General features: G+C 48.9%; 1 protein-coding gene across 3 annotated transcripts in view; it reads right to left on the bottom strand.

Annotated features, from left to right (window-relative positions):
* CREBBP (CREB binding protein) overlaps nt 1-23,260 on the bottom strand; it is a 126,814-nt gene that overhangs the window by 24,655 nt on the left and 78,899 nt on the right. For all 3 annotated transcript variants that reach the window (XM_047837595.1, XM_047837598.1, XM_047837597.1), the window contains 14 exons: nt 18,782-19,024; nt 17,374-17,476; nt 17,003-17,149; nt 16,249-16,366; nt 15,382-15,553; nt 15,007-15,051; nt 12,781-12,905; nt 12,036-12,224; nt 10,002-10,418; nt 8,239-8,418; nt 7,085-7,274; nt 3,237-3,355; nt 1,910-2,149; nt 1,366-1,454 (listed from right to left, as the gene is read on the bottom strand). In XM_047837595.1, the coding sequence (XP_047693551.1) occupies nt 1,366-1,454; nt 1,910-2,149; nt 3,237-3,355; nt 7,085-7,274; nt 8,239-8,418; nt 10,002-10,418; nt 12,036-12,224; nt 12,781-12,905; nt 15,007-15,051; nt 15,382-15,553; nt 16,249-16,366; nt 17,003-17,149; nt 17,374-17,476; nt 18,782-19,024 (2,377 nt within the window). The remainder of the gene's footprint in view (nt 1-1,365; nt 1,455-1,909; nt 2,150-3,236; nt 3,356-7,084; nt 7,275-8,238; nt 8,419-10,001; nt 10,419-12,035; nt 12,225-12,780; nt 12,906-15,006; nt 15,052-15,381; nt 15,554-16,248; nt 16,367-17,002; nt 17,150-17,373; nt 17,477-18,781; nt 19,025-23,260) is intronic.

Below are 23,260 nucleotides of genomic sequence, written 5' to 3'. Positions count from 1 at the left end.
AACTGTCTCCCACCGACAGAAAGGGAAGCTAGGACAGAAACTACATTCCTGATGTTAACGTATTTTTAACGTTAAGGATGGGGTACAGGCCACACTCCAGCACCTCACTCTAACTGAACGGTGCTCGAACAAGCAGGCTGGGCAAGGCTTAGCAATCTTTCTTTTGAGACGTGTTTATGTCAATAGTTTTTGCTTTTGTTTTAAAGTAGAATTTTGAAGGGATTTACTAATTATAAATATGATCAGATATTTTTAAAAATTGGAAGTATTTTAAAATCATCAGAACACAGGTAATTTCAAAACTAAATATTATTGAGGCCTGCACGTGTACCTCTGAACAAATAACAAAAAGCCCTCTATTTCGAAATATAGGAACATATGCAATCACTAGAAGCAGACAAGATCAAATCATCAAAACATCAAACCCTAATACTGACATTTAATACTTGAGCCTACAGACGAGGAACAGGCACAGAGCTGAACCTTGGTCACAGAAATTTGGTCGCCTATTCCTCAAATGGAGGCAAGGTAAATGAATGTGACCAAGATTTACAACCTGTGCCCCCAGGGAGGATGCCCTCGTGCTATGGCAACATGTGGCTGCCTGACACAGGAGACACAGACAAGTTCAATTTTCAAAATGGCCCCAAAACTATGGAGGTTGTATTTGTGTGTGGCAAATTAACAACAAAAAAATACTATTTTCATTCTCTTTTACTTAAGACAGAAAACCCATTTAGCCATCCCCACATTTTAAGAGAATGGCAAATATTTCTCCAGGATAACTACCACTCACAAAACCCTGAAATGGCCATCCTATGATGGGGAGAACTCAACAAGAATGCAAGATCTCATTCAGTGTTGTGTTATTAATTTTAAAAAAAGTTTAAGTCTAAAGCTTTTATTCATTTTTATTTACTTTTCCTTTTATTATTTTTTTAATGAAATATCATCAACGTAAGTCTTTCCATCAGACCGTCCGGCCCAAATTATATAGGCAAATATTTACACGTGAAATAATAAAATACAATGTTTCCACTTAAGATCTTCAAAAAGGTATGTGAACCCTTATTAGAGTTACTATGGACTCCAGACTCTTCGGTGGTTACATTTTGGAAAGACCACAGCTTAAGAACTAACCTTCCTGACTCAAGTAGTGCAGCAAGCAGGAGCTTCAATTGCTACCGTGTAAGAGCATGCTTTCAAATTAAGAGATCATGGGCCTGAGTGACTAAGCAGCACGGAGAGTGGCCCATTTCATTAGAACTCCAGAAAAGACATAACCCAGGCTATACTCGGACGGACCTGCTCGCCCTGAGACCTTCGTCCTGGGCCTATAAGCCAGGATGCTGGCTCGGTGCTCACCTGTTCTGATAGCTGTAGTAGGCAGCGTCGCGAGGAATTGTACACAGCTGCTTCCCGTAGCAGCACAAAGTCTGTGGGGAAAACTCATACTGCAAAAACAAAGGAGAAAATACTAAAAACGTATCCCAGTGACTGTCCTACAATGCTCTAGTTCACTAAGAAGAGCTGTCAGATTCAGCTAGGAAGATATTCCTATTGGTACATGGTATAGTTTTCTAACAATTTGCATAGCTGTTTAATAAAGACATTTTTGGATTCCATGTGACAGAATAAACGTCAAAAGACATTTGTTACACATTGATAAAGGTACAGAGGAGCAGCCAGAAAGGCATAACCCAAGGTCCTCCCCAGTAAGCAACTCTAGCTTTGATCACCCATTACACGGCTTCAGGCAATCGACTTGTTTTACAAATGCCCAGACTCCATCCGGGTCCTTCCCAGAACACAGGTGGGATACAATGTGGAGTCTATCATGTTATCATAATACCTGCTCTGGCTAATTTAACTGGCAAAGTTCACTTTCCAAAAAAAGTCTAAACTGTACCTTGCGCCCACAACAATATCCAAGGGACTGCATGACGGGGTCAATTTCCTGCTCAAAGACCTCAGCAAGTTTGCTGCAGAACTTATAGACCCGGGAAGTCTTCCGGTTGTAGAGCCAGGCGTTGTTGAACATGAGCCAGACGTCATCCACATACTGCCAGGGTTCTTGGTACTGCCCCGTGTCCAGCTTCCGCTTGATGGTGGAAAGGTCCATAGGGTTCTTGACAATGTCAAAATAATCCTTAAAGACAAAAAAGTCTCAGTCTAGTGGATCCCCCCAATACTAAATGCCAGCCTTGCATAGCAGCTTTATCTTAAACAAAACAGAAACAGGAAGTACCAGAACAACTTCCATTTCTAATAGCAACAAATGGGAAATGAGAAGAAAATAACCTCTGACCTTTCTCTGGTTGAATTATCTAAAACTGTAATTAGTTTTGTCAGGTGTGACCAAATTATTTCAAAGGCAAAGAGAAAAATAATATTAATAAATTATTTAATAAAAAATGGGTAAAAGATGTTAATAGAAACCTCCTTGGTTTTTACAATTTATTTTTAAAAAAGGTTTATTTATTTTTGAGACAGTATGGGTGGGGGAAGGGCAGAGAGCGAACAGGGCAGAGGATCCACAGCAGGAGCAGGCTCCACCGCTGTCAGCAGAGAGCCAGATGCAGGGTTCGAACTCACAAAGCGTGAGCTAGCGACGAGCTGAAGTGAGATGCTCAACCGACTGAGCCACACTCTGATGCCCCGAAAAATTTTAAAGTAAGGATTTTAAACCACGGAATTAAAATGGTAAGCACATTTATCAGACAATATGTTTTTCTAGAGATTTACTCTTGGTCCTGGCAAGCAAGATGAAATTCCAAGACAAACACAAAAACAGAAACAAAAATAGTAACACTGCTTAAAAAAAAATCTGTTGGGTCACTATGGCCTTTGCGAGACGACCCAGAGATACCAAAATGAGAGGCCCAGGTGCTTTCCAACTGATGATGACCAGTTCTTTCTTTAAAACCAGCCTTTGAGACGAAGGCTCACACACAGCCCCAAATCTAAGTGAGGCTCCCGGGGCCGTGTGTTTGCAGGCGGTGTGCCCCGGTGCGCTCCCCCACCTCGGACCCTGGGGCAGACAGAATAGGTGGGGAAACACACACCCCACCCAGTGAGTCAAAGGTGTGTAAGAAAGGTGTGCTACTGATTCGACAGAGAAGTTTTTTTATAGGCGAAAAATCTTCCAAACAAGGGTATGCCACCCAATTTTGAGGTGAAACTTGGACACCCGGGAGCTACGCTGGCACGGTTACACTGTCACTACGTGAACTTACCGGGATCCCTAGCAGCTGGGGGTCCACAGGCTGCCGGAAAGGCAAGGACTCCGGGTCCTGGCGGTACAGCGCTTCCAGGGTTGGCATCAGAGCCTGGCGTAACTCTTCCGGCTTAAAGACTGCGGGTAGAAAAACCAGGGGATGACACCATTCACGAGGCACGCAGACTCCTCACCCGCCACATTCCAAATCGAAGCCCGGTCTGCCTCTCTAAGGGTCCAGCCATCCCCATCCCCACGGCCACCCGCGCCACGAGGCCTGCAAGGGCCCCCATTCCCAGCAGGGGCCGTGGACACTCTAAAGCTACGGTGTGGGGCTTCTGCAAATACAGTAACGGGGTTTTAAAAGTGCACCTACGTCATGAGACCAAATACCACACTGACAAGTTCGCCTCTTCAGTAAAAGGGTTTCCAACATTAAAACTGTGTTGAACCAAAAATGAAGCTAACTCCCAAATCTGCTTGAGCCAATGGGTGGTAATAAAGCCATTTTATTGGAAGGGGCCTTTCTTCCTCTGGTGACACTCTTTCTGTCCTTGGCTGAGGTAATCTCAGGCACCTGAGACAAACGGTTTTGTATTCCAACCTCACAGACAAAGGTACACACTAAGAGAGCTACCAAATCAAATATCTTCCCCCAAAGTTCTGTGCTATTCTCTCCACCCCTCAGCCACTCCACTTCCTACTACGCTTTCCGTTGTCACCAATCCAAGGATGAACACCAGCTGCCAAATACATTCAAGATGGTAGGTTCGCACAAAACCCAATGAGTATTCATGGCCAGGAAAATGTGCGTGACAACCCACGAAGGCAAGAGGCGGCTCAGGCGGCAGTGCTCAGGTCGTGCCGCGCCCCGCCCCACCCCGCCCCGCAGTGGGGACCACTGGCGGCCCAGCACCACTCCCCTCTGTGCGCAGAGGCTGGGCCTGCGGAGCGGATGTGCCCGACAGGAGCCTCACGAGAATACACATCCTGCCTTCGGCTAACCCCTTCTCTTCTGTTCTGTTCTTTACAGAAATGGAGTAGCGTTTGGTTTTCTTTGAGTAATTCTTTATAAGAAAACAATTATTTAGTTAATCAACAGCTTTTGCATTCTTCTTAGGCCAGAGATCAGCAAACTCTGACCCACGGGCCCAGTCCAGCCAGCTGCCTTCCTGTGTACAGCTGGGGAGCTAAGATTGGTTTTTATGCTTTTTAATGGTTAGGAAAAAAAGAAAAGAGTAGTATTTCATGATACATGAAATCAAAGGTTAGTCTCCAGAAGTAAAGGTTTATTAGAATGCAGTTCTGCTCTGTCTGTGGCGGCTTTCAGGCCACGAAACAGAGTGGCTGCAACAGAGACCGATCGGACGGACGCAAAGCCCACAGGGACTATCTGGCTCTTCATGGGGAGCGCGCTGCCCCCTGCTGGAGGCTGCATCCCCTCCTGGTGGCAAGCTCACACGTAGGTCACTTGGGTCCATCACTCATTTACTCGCTCACTACACATTTGTTTAAGACACCTATGCCGAGGGAAAAGCATTTTCAAACTCCTGTCTTCAGCCGCCAGCACTTCCTCAGTCACATTTCAAGTGCTCAGGAGCTACGTGTGGCTGGTGACAAGCACAGAGAGCACAGATAAGTAATGTTCCTGTCGTCATAGAAAGTTCTAGCACTGCTCTAAGCCCCTTCCAAGGGTCTCCGAAATTGTTTACTTTCGTAACATAAAATGATTTTCACAGTAACACTAGGCCGTCATCCTCCTGCTGCACCGTGTGGACATTTGCACGAACAAGCAAAAGGAACCACGAGTAACATCACTCGTGCCGCAGCACCACGCAGGCAGCGGCACCAAACCCGACTCAGTCGTCACCGTGCTCCGTACTGCTGTGCACACAGAGGAAAACGCGGCAGCCGCACTCAACGACATCCTCAGTCGAGGAGTAAACGTTATTACTGTTAAGGATCTCAACCCTTGGCTACGCGTCTTGATCTCGCAGCACCGAACAGGAAGCGGGCGTCAAGCACTTCCCCGTGTGCGGCCAATGCCCCGGGAGGAGGCGCTCGTGCGCGTGGGGCCGATCGCAGAAGCGGCTGCTTTTCTCAGCTCTGAACAGTACGACTGGGAAAAAGACCGCTAGACAAGCTCCAGGTATTCAGATCTGGGTATGTGGCAGATACTCTCCCAAAAAGGAACAAAATGGGCCAGTTACACCAAGGACAATACACAGTATTTGTTGCCGATGATAAAATTTGGACTTAGGTCAAAATCAGAATTTGGAGAAACTTCTACCTGCCACGTGAGCTTGATTTGACAGCCTCTCAAAATTCCCAAGACTTTTTTTTGAAGAGATTCATAGTGATGTTAATAAATGTGATTTTAAACAAATAGTGTACAGTGAAGGGGCGCCTGAGTGGCTCAGTCAGTTAAGCATCTGACTTCGGCTCAGGTCGTGATCGCACAGTTCATGGGTTCGAGCCCCAGGGTGGGATCTGGGCTGAGAGCTCAGAACCTGAAGCCTGCTTCAGATTCTGTGTCTCCCTCTCTCTGCCCCTCCCCCACTGGCGCTCTATTTCCCTCTCTCTCAAAAATAAAATAAACATAATATATCGTACAGTGAAGTATGCTGACATTTGGAAAATCGGCGTAACTCAGCAAGCCGAATTCCAAGATGACCAAAGGATCGCGTTATTAAAAAATGAAACAACCCACCCCGCCAGGGGTAAAGGATTCATTCACAGCACAAGGCAAACAGACGGACTGTAATGTCACCGGGCATGACACCTTCAGTGCTGCTGTGGACCCAGGCTGCACACTGCAACTGAGCTCTGTGAAACTTCCACTCACTGAGTTTTGGTGTAGTATCAAACAAGAATGCTCCCAATGAACTGAAACAAACGAGGCAGCACAAGAGAGCTGGTAGCAGCAGACAGGAGAGTCCAGCCGTGTCTGCCAGACTGAGTCGCAATGTTGTAAAGAAAACAGTGTCACGACTCTAAGCATGTTTGCTCTGGGAAGCTTATTTTTCATAAAAATATGTTATTCATGGACGCCATGGAACAGGTGTGTTAGAGAAATACGTATTTTTAAATTTCCGACAGAATAAACAGCGACATAATCCACACGAACAAAACCTCTGGGGCCCTCAATTTTTAGGAGTATAAACGGGCCTGAGACCTGAAAGCTTCTGGTAGCCCATTATCTCCAGGGTCCCTCTCACTAGCAAAATTACAGAATGTCAGCCTCCGATACATCTCTGTCGTCTTTCCCAAACGTGTCACATGCAGTCCTTATCTTTCTGAGCGACATCCCATCTCCAAGGGTCACCTAACAATGTTCCAACACCCCGTTAACCTCCTTACTCGGGACCTCCAATGGGCAGAGAGCATCCTCACTCACACGCCCCTCCCGCTGCACCAGGCCACTGGGGCCCACTGCGCTGCACCCTGACTCTTGGCACCCCGCTTCCCATCCATATCAGCGCACACATGTGCTGCCTCGGTGAGAATTTCCCTGGCCCGGCTTTCGGGCGTCCTCCTGCTCAAATCTACCAGTGGCTGTACAGGTCTCGCCAGGCAAAAGCCCGAGCTCCTCGGCGGGTGCAAGGACTCGGACGCACCCACCCCTCTGGCCTGTCTCTCAGAGCCGTGGCCCGTTTCTCGTTCCTCCCATAAACCCTGTGGGTCCTTAGGCCAGAGTCCAGCTCGCTGTCGTCATTTCTGAAGAGGTAAGACTGGGGGGAAGGGCAGGCAGGTAAGATGTAAGGGGAGGGGCGGTTACTTTTCTGCTTTAGCTTCTAGCCCACAAGTGTGGGATCACAACACGGTGGAAAAGCAGCACAGTTCAAAAGTTCAGGAAACACAACCTACTTTTTTTGCGTGGCTGTGAAGGAGATGTTGACTGAGAGGCGGCCCCATTAGCGCTGCTCTCTTCTTCCTCTTTAGTTTCTACTTTGACTTCCGGTTTCTTCTCGTCCACTTCCATCGGTTCAGATTTCTGTTCTGTTGTGTCTGTTTCTTCTTTAACTTGAGAAGATCCTTGCAGATCCTCCTCCATCATCTTAAAAGAAACAAAATTACAGATAATGATGTACGAATATCAAAAACCTTTATTCTAACTCAGCCTCATCGGAAAGCTCTTAACAATCTATCCGGGCCTGTCAAAACCTTCCCCTGCTCAGCGCTGCATTTACCATGCGCTCCTCTCCTCGGGGAGGAGTGGAGCACCTGGGGCCGGGTGAGTTGCCTTAATACAGCACCACTGCAATTGGAGTGCTAATGTAACAATTGTACATGCCAGAGTGCGTAAAAGACGTGGCCCCCACGCACCCATGACCTGCTCAGTGCTTGTACAGAGAGGAACTCCTACTTTGGAACAAGACTCTCCTTGAAAACTGGGGCCAAGTTTCAAACGCCACATCGCTCTGAGGGCCAGGGAGGTGAGAGAGACGGTGCAGCGGGAGGCGTGCGAGCTGGCAGAGGAGCAGAGACTCTGGCAAACTGGGGCGCCCGATCCCCATCTAAAGGCTGCGGCTGGGGCTCCCACCCAGACTGCCACCACGGGAGTGCGAGCACAGTGCTGGGGAGCTTGAGGTTTTCAAAGAAAAGCCAGAAATCCAGTATTATTTGTAATTCCTTGTTTCTAAAAACATTTCGTGGGCCAAACAAAACCTGTCTGTGGGGCTGGATCTAGTTTTCAACTTTTGGCACAGGCGAGTTCGTGCGTGAGCACGCCCTTGTGCCTTCGGGACTCTGCAGAGCCGTGGTGACATGTCACTGGATGATCCCGTCATTTAAGATATAAACTGGAACTCTTCATTTCTGGCAAAATAAAATGAAGCCTATACCTAGTACCTGAAAATAACCAATCTGTTTTTAATCTGTACCTTCTTTGAACCCGTAATCAAGCAGGATATTAAAACAAAAGGCAGGGTTGTCCACGGAGGGCCTGTAGCATCTCCCCTTGGGACACTTTAGGGACAACTCGTGCTGCACATTCGCTCACGCCCGGGAACGGCACCTACCGCAGACCCCGGCTCCCCCTTGGATTCACTAGCATCAGGCTCAGTGTCCTCAGTCTTGACCTCTGCTTTCATCTCCAGCATCGGTGCCTCGGGTCCTGGCTGCTGGGAGTTGGTTTCGGCACTGGCCACCGAGGAAGGAGTAGGGACCCGGTTATCGATGCTGGCTGCTGCCTGGGAAAGCTGTGGAGAGACAAAGATCATCATCTTTGTTAACACCACAGCATAAACGACGTGAAACTCTGCGGCTGAACCAATACACGCTTTTATGTTACCATTTCTCAACACTAACCTAAGAGACACAAAGAACTGAAGAATTAAAATAGGAACCCCAGAGGAAGTCAGCATTGAGCAGAAACACAAAGAACTTCCCACCAAGAATGCAGAGATGGGACAGCAGGGCTTTCTACATTTTGATATAAAACTAGTTTCCAGAAGTTTTCTACCTAAGTCACAGAACCTCCCATTTTAAAATTAACTGGGGCGCCTGGGTGGCTCAGTCAGTTGGGCGGCCGACTTCGGCTCAGGTCATGATCTTGCAGTCTGTGAGCTCGAGCCCCACGTCCGGCTCTGTGCTGACAGCTTGGAGCCTGGAGCCTGCTTCGGATTCTGTGTCTCCCTGTCTCTCTGCCCCTTCCCCATTCGCAATCTGTCTCTCTGTCTTTCAACAATGAATAAATATTAAAAAAAAAATTTTTTTTAAGTGAACTCCTTCCAATAAAGCCACTGGCATTTATCGTAAAAGGCTGGAACTCAGATAAACACGTATACGAGTAGGAGTGCATGCCCGTATGGAACAAGAACATATAATTATCCTGTTAATTGCAGGAACAGAGGTGGTGGAGGTAGTGGAGGAATAAGCAAACATTAAGGGAAGGAAGCACCACCAGAATTCTCAATTTTCAAAGTCTCACCTAATGGAGTTTGAATTAAATAAAAGAGAACATAAAATAACACAGGGATCTCATTTATAAATAAGAAACATAAAATAAGGCTAAATAAAAAGCACATTCCCTATGGAGAAATACAAACAGTAATGTTGTATGGAGGTGGTTGTTGAGATTTATTTTGATAGGTTTATAAATAAAACATCCTTAGTCCCCAAGAATGAAGTTCACGTATTTCAGGGGGAAGGGTGGTTTCTAAGTTAGGCTGATAAGACGACAGACAGGAAGATGTCAGCGGCCACCAGGGCAGGGGTGCAGAGGGTGGTGAGTGGGCAGCACCGGCTGCTCGCTGCCAGCAGGTCCGCGGAGCACGGGGCAGACCTGAGCCACAGGAAGTGCTAACCTGAGTCTGCCATTTTGTCACGGAAAGAAAAGGCTCCCGGTCTGAAAACAAGGCTAACAGGTGAAGGCAAAGCACACACAATTAGGTACGTGTCTTGTTCACCAAACACAGTAGTCTAAGAGAAAAACTAGTAAAATTCAGAGGATGTCAACCTGCGATGGATAATGGGGAACACACGGCTCCTAAGTATAGACAGTTTAAAAAATCTACAGAGGACCCATGTGGGATTTCTTTATAAGTGCCCATTTCTGAAAACTCATTTAATTAGGGAAGATAATCTTAAATCACATCCAGCCAAACACAAACACGGCCTATGGAGGCAATGTCGGAAATCAGACACAGCTTGTTATGGTTGGATTAGGGCACAGATACTTTCTGGGGCTGCACCGAAACGCTGTAGCAACTTCACGACAGCATTTTTTATGGAGAAGTTCTCCATTATGAGTCTCCACCCAAAGACAGACCGCAAGGCTCACCGGTGTGCCGGGAGGCTGGGCATGCACAGGCGTCGGCTGCTGTTGTGATGACTGAGGGGTGGCCACAGACGGGGGCTGGACTGGGGTCTGAGGCTGTGGGGTCACCTGGGCCTGGGCTGCTGCCTGGACCGTCGGGGTGCTCTGGGTCTGGCTGGCACTGGGCACCGAGCCGGGAGTCGGGGTAGGGGTCTGCCCGGAAGACGACACAGGAGTCGATGGCTGGGTGGGAGCTGCTGGCTGGGGAGGAGTCATCCCAGGCGCCGACGGGTGCTGGAGAGACGGCAGGCCCGCGGCCGTGGAAGCAGGGGGTGGCGTCTGGTGCAACGGTGACTGTGTCACTGGTGGACAAGGCAGCTGGCTGGCCTGAGGCCCAAGCATGTTCAGAGGGTTAGGAAGAGCAGCACCAGGCACCTGTCCCTAACGGAGGGAACAGAGTATGTTAAAATAATTTCCCCCATGTCAGAATGTGGCAATAGACTTGAAGAATTAAATGCATGAAAATCTAACCACGGTTTCCTGGTGAGGTCTGCCTGGTGAGGTCTGCCGGTTTCAAGAGAATGTTCCATTTGTAACAATTCACCCAGCTGTACACTTACAACAACATGCACTTTCCAGCGAAGTTATTGCTACAAAATATCTCTCGTACCGTGACTTACAGACCCGCTGAAACGTCTGGCTCAAACGAGCACGTCCACTCAGCTTACTAGCATCATGCTCCAAAGCATCTACCCACAGCTCAGACCACTGGAAAAAGTATTTCTCTTTTGCAAAAAAGCTGGGTTACTGAAACACTGAAATGTTTCAGTACAGTGATTTGCAACTGGGGACACGCTTCACATAATTATTTGCGGACTTTTAAAAAACAGATCCCAAATCACTGCTCTCGGGCAAGGGTCTGCAAACCAGCAACCGTGGCCAAATCCAGCTAGCTGCCTGTTCCTCTAATAAAGTCTTATTGAAACACAGCCACACCCCCTCATTTCATTTATGTGTGAATGAATATGCCTATGGCTGCTTTTCCACTACAGTGGAGCTGAGTCGTTAAAACAAAGACCCTTAAGGCCCACAGAGTGAAAACTATTTACAGGACAAGTTTGCTGTTCTAGAGCAAGGACGTACTACAGACATTAAGAATTAATTAACAAATATTTAGTGAGTAAATCTAGTGTAGCCAATGACCTCTTTTCAATATTACTTCATGTAAAAAATTAAAACATGAATATTATCTTCCGGGGGAAGATGTGGCCTGTTTTAAATACAGGTGTATCGGCACACGGCAGCAATCTGATGCCCAACAGTTAACAATGGTCACAAAGGGGGAAAAAGTGAATAATGAATGGGAAATAGTTCTCTTCAGCCTTCAACAGAGTACTTACAAACACATTCAACAAGAAGGGCTCAATCGATCTAGTTAGCCTGATTCACCTGGGATGGTCAGAGAGACAGACGACAGGGTATTTCAACCCAATGGTCAGGAGTGGAGTCACAGGGCCTTTCCTCACCCTTTAACACTCAAGGTCTCTCAGGATCACATTTGAATTTAAAACACACCATTAAAGAGGGCCTGGGTGGCTCAGTCAGTTAAGCATCCAACTTTGGCTCAGGTCACGATCTCACGGTCTGTGAATTTGAGACCCACACTGGGCTCTCTGCCGACAGCTCAGAGCCTGGAGCCTGCTTCAGATCCTGTGTCTCCCTCTCTCTGCCAATCCCAGCCTGCACTCTGACTCACTCACTCTCTCTCTCTCTCTCTCTCGCTCTCGCTCTCGCTCTCTCAAAAATGAATAAACGCTAAAAAAACAAAAACCCAACCCCAAACCAGAACACAAAGACCAGGAACCAAAAGACGACGACCCATTCCACTTTTGTGGGAAGCTCACCCAGGGATGCTAAGAGTAATTCTAAAGAAAGTAAAAATGACACAACAAAACGGGAGGTGGGGGAAACGAGAGATGCGAGTCACATCCAAGTGTGTACTGTGGAACTTTAGCTCAGGTCAGGAGGAGGCTGGGGCTCCATCACCAGGCACGGTACCTGCGGCACGCCCGTCTGGGCCGCCGGCTGGCCCAGGCCCACGCTGCTCACACTCATCGCCCCGCCGGAGGACTGGAACTGGTTCTGAGGCAGGAACTGGTTCTGCGCAGGCGCCTGGGCCATGATGTTGTTGCTGTGAGCGCCCATCATGTTCGGAGGCTGGGGCATTCGGGAAGGAGAAATGGCCATCTAAAAGACAAGCATCGTCGAGAGTTCAGAGGACGAGGGCCAGAGTCTTCAAGATAAACTAGAAGAGGCAGAACTCTGCGAATCTCCCCTCCCCCTGCCTTCTCACGCAAGGTCTCTGAGGAGCCAGTTGCAAATTTATCTCTGAAGGGAAATCAATAGCATGCCATAATTTAAAGTTCAAAATATGCCTTTTACGACTTCTCTGAAGCATGAAGAAGGCAGCCTCAGGAGAGTAAGCCCTAGGAGACCACAGATGCTGTCAAGCACCTCTCTGCAACTGTGGGAGGCTGCAAGCTCCAATCTCAGACATGTCTTCTCGCAAAGTCTCAAGTCCCTATTAATTCATCATCCCAACAAAAATAAGTAACGGTCAAATAATTCTCGCTGTAGTAATGAAGACCAAAAAGAGGCAGAGAGATGTGAAGTAAATAAACCACAGCCAAAACCAAAGGAGTAAGCACCAGGGGATTCTTGACCTACAACTTCACTGTGCAGAGAACTTTCCTTACCCGAGCAAGGCCTCCTCGGCACAGCTGAGGCCAACAGAAGCACTTACCCCTGGAACGGAGCCCATGCTGTTCATCGGGACAGAGTGGTTCATGGGGGACGCTGCACGCGGTCCCATGGGAGCCTGCGGCAACTGTACGTTCCCCAAGGACATTGGGGTAAATGAATTCATCCCTGTAAACGTACCCACAACGGTTCATTAGAAAAAGTACCCACAGGAAAATAAGAGCTACAAACTTGCCAAACGCTAAGCGAAACAGAGTGGAACATGTATGCAGTACACACAACAGAAAGAAAAATCACACAGCGAATCAGAAAAGATGGTGTTGTACCACTTTTCAAATCCGGAAAAACGGCACCAGTGCAGTGGTGGTGGTGGTGGTGGTGGTGGTGGTGGTGAAGAGCGGTTTGGGGAGGGTGGGGAGGGTAGCACAAGGAGACAAAGGGAGAAAGTCAGGTAAAGCACCCGTGAACGAGGCGGTGCCAGGAAGGTACACCTACATCCATAGGGGACGTGTGAGCCAGGGTCCGGGCACCCATCGGAGCCAATCTCCCTAACACCTTCTGGAACAGTGGCCCCCGTCTCCTCTCCTGCAGGAAGGCCATCCTCATCATCCCAGGCCTCCTGGCTCTTCAGCTGGGTTTACCCTTACTGTTAGAATCTGGGAGAAGACTCGAAATATGGTTTTAATTCTGCAAGTGTGCTAAGTGTTTAGAAAGTGCCCAAGGGCCAGCAATTCTCATTCCCCGCCTCCTCTCTACAGACTGGGAAGCTCTCACTTCCGTGGCTACTTCACCTTCCCAGGGGGGTTCACAGCCACAGGAGTGTCACACAATGAAAGACACCTCACTGGCCACTAAGCATCTCCGGGCCACAGAGTCTCATTCTTCCTTATTTCTCACAATACTCTGGAAGCTCTGAGCTCTACATAAAGGCTGGTTCAAGCAAGTCTTAGGGCTGACACTGGGACTCAAGCAGAATCCTTGAGATGCTGCCTTAATACTGGTGTGGCCAGGACAACGTCTCAGAGAACATGTGCCTCGCTCAGCATTACCTTCGAGGACACCTAGAAACGTCACCCTAAAAACCACGTGCCAGCACGGGCCCAGGGGGGCTTTCTAGGAAGACTGTAAGCTTCCCTCTCTCCTTAAGGATTTTATGAAGTAAGAGGAAAAGGCAGTACTGAGAAACAGTGCCATGAAGGGCTCCCTCTTCACACAGACACAGGTGCTGGTAAGGAAGGTGTGAGTGCTGTGCTGTAAAACTCCTCCTTCCATATCCTGCTCAACAGCCCCCATCAGATCCCAAACCAGCCAAACCTTCCATGTCACGTCCGACGCAGCACTCGGCTACACTCCCTCGCTCCATTTCCCTGGCTTCCCAGTTTCCTTCACTCCTAACTGGTCCATCAAAACAAGTCCCTCAAGTTTCTCCGGATCATCAGTGTATCTCCTGGGTCTCTCCAGTATGCACGAAGATGGCCACAACTTTTTCAAGTTTACGATTATTATTTTTTAGTCATCTCTACACCCAACGTGGGGCTCACACTCATGATCCCAAGATCTAGAGTCTCATGTTCCTCCGACGGAGCTAGCCGGGCGCCCCGACGTTGCCAACAACTTTTACAATGACCTCTTCTCCTGTCTCAGACTACTCTGGCACACAGCTGCAAGGCCTTGCTGTGGAATCCCCTGGAAGTCGCCACCTCTTCTCAAAACCTGGAAAAATGTCCTACTGTTCCAGTCCCAACTGGACAAGAGCTGTAAAAGCTGTGAAATGTCCCTCTCCGTGAACTCCAAAGACCGCCTCCGCCACAAACACCACAGACCCTCAAGTCGAGTCCAGACTGGCTGCGGCGCCCCAGCCTCTCGAGGAGCACAGACACACGCTCTTCTGCCCGCACCACCCTCCCGCCCCCGGCCGGCTCCACGCTCTCCTCTGCAACATTCACAAATGTTTCCTTCCCCCACCTGCAATGCTTCTTCAGGTGACTCTTCCTAAGAGAAACAGACCCTCCTGTCCATTTAAAAAAAAAAAAAAAAAAATGCCTAATCCCACTTCCTATCTCCCTGGAGAACTTTCTTATGGTCTTCTAGCTTCCAAACACCACAGATACTCATACTGCCTGTGGAACTGAATTCTGGTCATCAGCAAAAGGAACAGAGGGAATAACAAGGAGCTATAAAGAAATACAGAGGGGAAGAGGAAAAGCGAATGAACTCCGTGACTATTCAACGTTAAGCCAAAATAGGATTCACAACAATAGTTCAATACCTTGAGAAACCTGCACGCGATTCACTGGCAGGGGCATGGGTCCATCTAGAACGGCAGAAAAAAAATCAGTCATTTAAAATAATCCCTCATTTGGGAATAAAGAATTTTATCTTCAGAACTTTAAACTTAAAGGGAAAACCAGTCAACAGGTCTAAAAGCACTGTGCATTCTGAGGCCAGCACACCCTTAAAAGGGTCCCTCCACGAGAGACTCAACGTCCAAACACAGGCCAAGGCGGAAGGCCACGGCCACTACCACTGTTTCCAAAGCACGGGCTCCCTGAGAACATAATTCTACATGCTGGGAAATACACCCCGAACACAAAGGGAAGAACAAGCCAGCAGACTAAGGGCTGGCAGAAAGAAAAGTCCTTACTTGGAGGCCTCACAGGTTGTGCCTGCGGAATCCCAGGGGGCTGTGCCCCGGGGGCTGGTAGGGCGGGCTGGTTACCCAGGATGCCTTGTTTGTGTAAACGTGACCTCCGCTTTTCTTCTAGTTCTTTTTGTATCTTGTAAATTTTTTCTGCCAGTAAGTGATAGTATTCATCCTGAAGAGCAATGATAAAATTCAATGTTAGGCAGTGAAAGCTATAAAAACCCCAATGATCTGTGTTAGATGTTCTAACAAACTAATGAACTTTTACATTAGGGACACCGGCAAAGGTAAGCATTCCGCAACTTCTGGTCCATTTTGTAGTCCTGAGTAAGCTCTAGTCCTGACTGGGGGGGGGGGGGGGGGAGCTCCAACTCACGACCCCGAGATCAAGGGTCACGTGCCCTACCAGCTGAGCCAGCCAGGCGCCCCCAGTATCCAGCACTTCTAACCGATACACCTAAGGCCCAACTTCATGGTGAACACCTCGTGACATGACAGGACTTATCAGGCAGGGGGTTCTAACTGAACGCACGTCACATTTCATTCCACAGTCGAATCACTTCTTGGATATTCGACACCGGCAGTGACACAGTACGAGCGTTATAAAGAGTGCCCACTGTGGAGCACATCCAAGGATAAAACACAACTCTCCATGCCCCGGTCACCACTGTAGCGGTGACATCTGTAGTCAAACAAGAGAGCGGTACAAGGGTCTCAGGTCCTATCTGGGATGTCTCTCTGGTCAGCATCCCCGAGGTGATGAGTCTACCTGACTAGCAGATTCCCCTATTTCCAGACAATGAGCCGGACAGATGCAGTTCTATCTACTGTAGGTGCTGTGCGGCTGGAACACGTATGGCACCCTACCCTGCTGTTGGCGGACTCATACATGTCCCCCTCCACTTTCTTAGCATAGGCCACCAGGTTCTCCATGCGGCGATCCTTCAGGGCTGCCGGGTCAGGGGTTGGGAAGATGGCTTGGACCCTGGAAAGACAACACACTCCGTCAACAGACTTTCGGTATACCATCAGTACCTTGTTATTTTATACAACTGTTTCTCACAAACAATTTTCACTCAAAAGAGAAAGGCAAACAAAACCACTCCAAGGGAATCAGACTGACCCACTTCACTTCTGATTTAACTTAACTAGCCTGAGAAAGTGAACTGCTGACTTCCTCTCTGTTACCACACTGTATGTGGCACTATCGTGTCCTCTGTATTCACCAGGCTCAAACTCCCCCGATTCTCCGGGGCCTCCATGATTATAATCTTGAGCCCTAAAACAAGGCAGAGCTTCTGAACTAATCCCAGCTCCCCGTTGCATGCCAGAGCTCAGAGGACAGAAGGTCTGGCCACACTGGGAGTCCCGACCTCTGCGACGTGGGTCACAGCACAGGCCCTGCTGCAGGGACTGCAATTCCGTGGCCTGCCGGCAGTGGCTGTGGCTCCCTAAATAAGCATGCGACCCTCTTCAGCTGCTAGGGCACTGTCTGTCACCTGGGGCCCAGGGGACCACTCAGGAATTAAATCGGACATCAGTGAAACTGCACAGCTGTCGCACTGCTGTCAGCCATGACATGTTCCCGTCATATGTGAACACGGGTGAGGCGGGCACATACAGTTTATGCACTAGGTGGCTCCGCAGGTCCTGAGTGACATGTTCGTGCCAGCTTTTCCGCACGCCGGTGCTGGAAGGAGGTGCCGCTGTGGGTATAGTGCTGAGGGTCCCGAGGTTTGCAGAGCCTGAGCCATCGTTCATCAGTGGGCTGGGGAAAAACAAGACACTCAGTCCACCTAGCCAAGTGACACACATGTGCCTCATTTACATGAGGTTTTTCAACCACATGTGACTTTTAGCAACCCCCTGCCCCCTGCCATTTAAGCTATCTTCACCGTCACCCATTTAAAAGAACCCCAATTTTGTGATTCCCAACCCACTTGCGTGTGCGACCGTCACTCAGAGAGGAGCCGACTGAAACGGGGGTCTTACTTTGTGGCCCCAAGGGAAGTTGGAAGAGCTGATTCTGAAATCAAGTTTGGCGGCTGCTGATCTGTTGTTATTCCTCCTGCTGGAATGTTCATTGGGTTATTTCCTTTAAAGACAGAAAGAAATCCACCAAGTTGTAAATTATAATCCACCCCTCACAGTTTCGGTAACAGGTCAAATCACCATGTGAGTAAGTCATTCTCCTGAGTTATGACAATAACCACTATGGCAGGAACTCTGGAAGCTGTTTCTCCGGTAACAGCCATCAACTTGAACCAGTTCCGCGGCAGTCTCCTCCTCACTGCATTTTAAGTAACCCAGATGAGGCGTGCGTGGAGGCCGGCGGGCGCCCTAGGTGTGCTCTAGGGCTGTGACGCAAATTATAAGCGATCCCCTCCGAGCCTCAGACTTTTACGCCGGCTTCATTAACACCATGCCCTGAACAACTAAACTGACCTGTGTCACACAGATTTGGGTCAACTTTTCTTCTATCAGAAAATAAAATCAAAGAAGTAATGTGCACGTGAAAACACTTGTGTACAGGGTTCCCATTAAAGTAAGAAAAAGTTGACAGAGGTTACAGGTCTTGTCCCAAATTATATCCTCAAGTAGGAGTGGAGTCACTTTAGAACTCAGGTCTGAGGGCTCCAACCCAGTCTCCTGGTCGGGAGAAGTTAGTGTGCATTAGGGCAGTTGGGTCCCTGCCCCGCCCCCCCCCCCCCCCCCCCCCGGCCAAAAGCAATAAATGAGTTGTTTTTAATCGTCATTCTTAAGGTTAAAAGACTTACTCTATTAGGAAAACAATAAAACTAACACAACCATCTTGACCTGATGGACCTAACTGCTTGGCTTAAGCCTGACTTTAAGAGCAATGTGTCAATTTACAGAGAAATGCTAAGAAAACAGTATGCAAACATGGCAAAAACTGTGGGGATACCCCGGCCAATGAGCTGACATGACACCAGGAAACACCATTACGGGGAGAGAGGCCGGGACGGGAGGTGCTGGGGGACACTCCTGCCAACCTGCCCACGTCTGGGCCGGTCACCTCGCACTGTGGGTGGGGGGAGCCGGCAGACCAGGTACAGGCTCCCCCTCAGGAGGGCACTCTAACAGGTGGGACTCGGCATTGTGAGCCATTGAATGCCCTTCGTGAAAACCGTCCCGACAGGAGCGGCACGGCCATCAAATGTCGGCTCCTGTGCAAATGCTTTTCTTCTCACAAGCCTGTCACATCTTCCTTGCACTCATACTTCAGCCTTTCCCCGGAAGTTTTCTATTTCAAGGATTTAAAAGATATCATCATCATAATTTATATGTATATTGATTTGAATTTAAAGTAAAAACAGTAACTGAAAACAGTAACTGAAAACAGCCGGACGAACGAGCTCTCGAGAGTCCCTTTACCTACCCAGGGGGTTGAGAGTCCTCATCTGCTGGTGACTTTGAGGCTGTGCTGGTTGCTGGCCGGGAACCTGAGGCTGCAGCTGCGTCTGAGGCTGGTTCAGGTAGGGGAGACCAAGGGCAGCATACGCGCGCTGCATGGAGCTGGGGTCTATGGGATTCGGGTTACTCAGTGAAGCGGCGTTCTGCTGGCCTGTGCCGACAGAACCGATCGTGTTCTGAATCCCACTAGCTGGAGACCCCAGGATGGCTAGAAGAACAAACAGACACACAAACAAGAAAGGTAAGTAAAAAGGAGAAGGCCACACGTGACTGAAAAACTACCAAGAAGCAAGTACAATTGTATCGAGAGACTATCCACCCGTGTCCCGAGGCAACAGAACACGGCTACCGAGGAAGGAGCTGTGCAGACAAAGGGACCCTCGTCTAGTCGTGTATTCTGCACAGCAGCAGTTGGGGAGCAACAAGATCCAGAAAAGTCAAGCTTCTTTCTATGTCAGAAGGCAACAGCCCACAGAATCAGAGCTCCCTTAAGGACAATCACATATGAAATCTAGACGCTCAGAAGTCTGTGCCAGGGGGAGTAGCAAACGCGTTGTCGACAAGAGACAGTGTTCTGATTGGGGGCGGTGTGGGCAGCTCGTCTGCCACCACGGACATGACCTAAGGGGGGGCCTCTGTGGCTGCCACTCTCCCTGGGGTCCTGCACTGCTCACCTGCACGGGTACAGAGGATGAAACAAGGAGCAGAGTGATACCCAGTTGGTCAGTTTTGTTACTCATTTTAATAACTCTATGACAAAATCTATCTCATGACAAAATCACAATTCCTCACAACCTATGTGCACAGTGGCATTAACCCACACGTCTTTCCTACGGCTTCCCATGCAGGAAGGCCCCCTACTGAGCGGTCTGGCTATCTAAAGATGCTGAAGAAAAAACTGTATCGACTGACTGACGTAGCCAAAAAGAACGGGTGGAACGAGGCTTGGTGGATTTGCATTTCCCCAGGTGTCACCTCAGCACCACTGAGGACGGCACAGCCTCAGCTTCCTCCACCTGGCCTAGTGACGGCAGGGCATCCCCTCTGGGTACTCCATGTACCGGGCCGATCCCAAAAGGCTAAAGAAAAATCTGTGGCAACACAGAGAACCCCATTCCCAAGAACTTCAGAGTTAACAGAGATGACCCCAAATTTGCATCTCCTTGGCCCCTTGGAGTTCAATTCATCCCTCTGTCTGTCCACCCCAATCTCCACATTTGGTGGGCACTTGCCATAAGGCAGAAGTTTTACGCGGTACTATCTATTCTTATTCTTAAGATTTCCCTTCTTTCCAACTGCTCCCAACTTTGGTCACGTTATACACAGTAGCTTATAACTGATACTATAACATATGATCTTTGATACATTAAGCAATACCACAAAGGTCTCCTTTCATATTGAGACCATTGCGTGTAACAATAATATTCTCACATTCAACCATCAGTGCAACCGATGTGTAACATAAGCACAGTGTAACATAACACTGTGTAACAGCGTAACACAGTGTAACATAAACAACTCACATTACTTATCAGAGTATTTTAATTAAACCTAAACGTGTAAGAAAAAAAGATCTTGGTAATTACAAATTCCATACTATTAACTTTTCTAATAAAGACATTCAGATCTCAAACTCATTAACACTCATTAGACAAAATCACGCACACCAAGCACCTCATTATTATAAGTGAGAAGCGATTCCCAAGGTACACTTTATGACAAGCGTGCAGCCCAAGTCATGTATGATTTCTCCAGAAGTATTTTCTCTAATAGTTAATACTCCCCCAAACGTTCAACACGTGCCCACCATATTCCTAAAACTGACCACGCCAAATCAAAGACCTCTGATGTTACAAGGAAAGTAATCCTGGGAGGATGATGAACTATTCTCTCACCCAGGGGTAAAGAACAGACCCAGACTGCATTTGCTGCACACAGGGATGAACTGCGGAGAGGAACTGAAAGAAAGACGCTATCCACGTGGCCTCTGTTTCAGGGTGAAAAACCAGCGACTTCTTCCTTCTCTTTTCCACTCTCATCCATCAGGCCCCAAATGCCATCCCTTCCCCCAAAATGCCTCCTCCCCCCAACCTTAGGGTGAATGCCACTCGCTAGGCAAAGGCCATTTATGGGGAAGCCAGAACCTCCCACAGAAGCTGCTGACATGGTCACTGTATTTTGTGTTTGTTAATAGCATTTATTTTCTACGTGTAAACACTATTATATTTTCTTATTAAACAAAAATACAGTATCTGTCAGAAGACAAGTAAGCATCTGGTAGCTGACAATCCTAACAATCCAGAGGCATGGAAAAGAAAGCATAAATAAGTAAAAAAAAAAAAAAAAAAAAAAAAAGGTCTCTGACATGTAAGCATGGTCCAATTTGAGTCCAAATGCTGTTACGGTGGGACACAAATACCTCAGGGTAACGGAATGCACACATTTACTAGAGGAGTCATGACTGGCTCAAAGAGGTGACGCCAGGTCAAAGTGACCATAAACCCCATTCTGTGAGCTCAAGGCACTACCACCCCTGCCAGAAGTTCTCCTCATCTGTCGGGCGGCAGCAAGGCTTCCTGGAACTTGCACAATGCCTCCCGGGTCTCTGCTTCTTTGTGGGCACTCACTCACTGCACAGAGGGTGCGTGTGGACTGTGTGGGGCGCCCTGCTAGGCTCCAGGACGCGAGCACCAAGTCTGCACTCACACAGAGAGAACAGATTAACCTGATAATCCGCTAAGGAACGGGAAACGGCAGCTCTGGACCCTGGAGCGGAGAAACCACACACGTCTTCCCCGAGCCCGTCCACTCCCCGGAGGCAGTGTGCTCACAAAGCCCTGCACAAGCCCCTAGCGGAGTCCGGAGTTGGGGGCACGGCGGCAGGGTGGCGGAGCGCCGGCCGTCTGAGGGCCCTGCCAGTGCCGCGGGCCTTGGGACTGAGCCAAAGTCAGGAGCGCCAAAAGCAGCGACGCCTCGTTTATCGGCACGAGGGAGAACGAGGCCTTCCACGTTGATCCCCGTCACACATTACTGACAGCTGCCTCTTTAAATGTCCAAACCTCGTGCTCTTTTCCCCATTTGTACATCTTCCTTCCTTTCTCGGAGCCCAATGCTGTATATTTCACGCGCGATCTGCCACTTCACACGGTGTCTCAGCACCTGAGTGTGGCTCTCCTGCCGGCAGCACGTCTTCAAAACCCCCCCTCACCTCCACTGCCCCAGCTAACCTGGGCGCCCACGACCTAGGAAATAAACGGCCACATTCTACAGTGGGCTCTTTTGAGGACCCACCTGCCACTTCTTAAGTAGGTCCAAGGCAGTCCTCCCCCAGAGGGAACAGAAGACCGTTCCAATGACCGGTCCCACATAGGGCACGCGGCGGACATTCAAGTCGCCGGTCATTCTCAGCAAAACTCAACTCAATCTGAAAATCCAGGGAAAACCGACACAAATCAAACTCCAAAGCTTTGTCGGCGTGGTAAGAAATACACCACAAAGCACGTAAAGCAGCTACTGCTTAGATTTCTACGGAAAACGTTGTGCTGGAATTTACTCAGACCTGCAGACGTCTCCGCAGAGCGGTTCCTAGGCCACGGTGCCTTCCAGGTGTCGTGTGTACCGGAACGGCCTTCCTCTCATGCTTTTTTTTTTTTTTTTTTAAGTAATCTCTACACCCAACGTGAGGCTCGAACTCACAACCTCAAGAGTCACATGTTCTACAGACTGAGCCGGCCAGGCGCCCCTCCGGCATCCTCCCATGCGTGGTACAGGGCGGGACAACACAACACCAGAGCCCCAGGGCCAGACCTCTGGCACGGCCACCACCCGGCAACAACACAAAAGCCTCTGCAACACATTTCCTTCGGAAGCCAAATGACTGAGAAGGGGCACACTGTGTTCAAAAGAGCAAGGAAAAAACTGCTCTGATGAAATACATCACCGGGCGGCTGGGTACTTCAATCAGGGGCGAGCAAGCCCACTGCTCTGCCCCTACAGCCACTCCGGTCCCACCGCCCCCCCCTCTGCTCTCCAGCCCAACCGCCATCTGTCAAAAGAGGTATCGGAGAATCTTGAAAGAGCTCTCAGGTGGAACAAGGGCCTGTTCAACCACCACTTACTGAGCACCGAGCAGGCTGCTCCATGAGGAAAAGTTTTAAAGAGGCAGATCTGGACTCGATACCAGGAAGGAAGACTTCTCATGATCAGAAGTGCTTCAAATGGGAACAAACAGCCAGACCAAGTAGTGAGTGTCAAGCCCGTGGAGGTATTCAAGGAACAGGCCAGAGGACTACGGACCTAGACACTCTCAGTCCTCACACTGCGGCTCGGCCCGCGTCTAAGGCAGCTGTGGGCAGTGAGCCAGTTTGGTTTGGCTCTGAGGCTGGTCCCGTCCCATCTCTTCTGACAGTCCCTGTGGGATTCTGAGTGGGGAACCCCATGATTT

Source organism: Prionailurus viverrinus, chromosome E3 (genome assembly GCF_022837055.1).
Source record: "Prionailurus viverrinus isolate Anna chromosome E3, UM_Priviv_1.0, whole genome shotgun sequence".
NCBI classification, from domain to species: Eukaryota; Metazoa; Chordata; class Mammalia; order Carnivora; family Felidae; genus Prionailurus; species Prionailurus viverrinus.
Note: the sequence above shows the minus strand (reverse complement) of the source record. Positions and strands in the feature narration are given on the sequence as shown.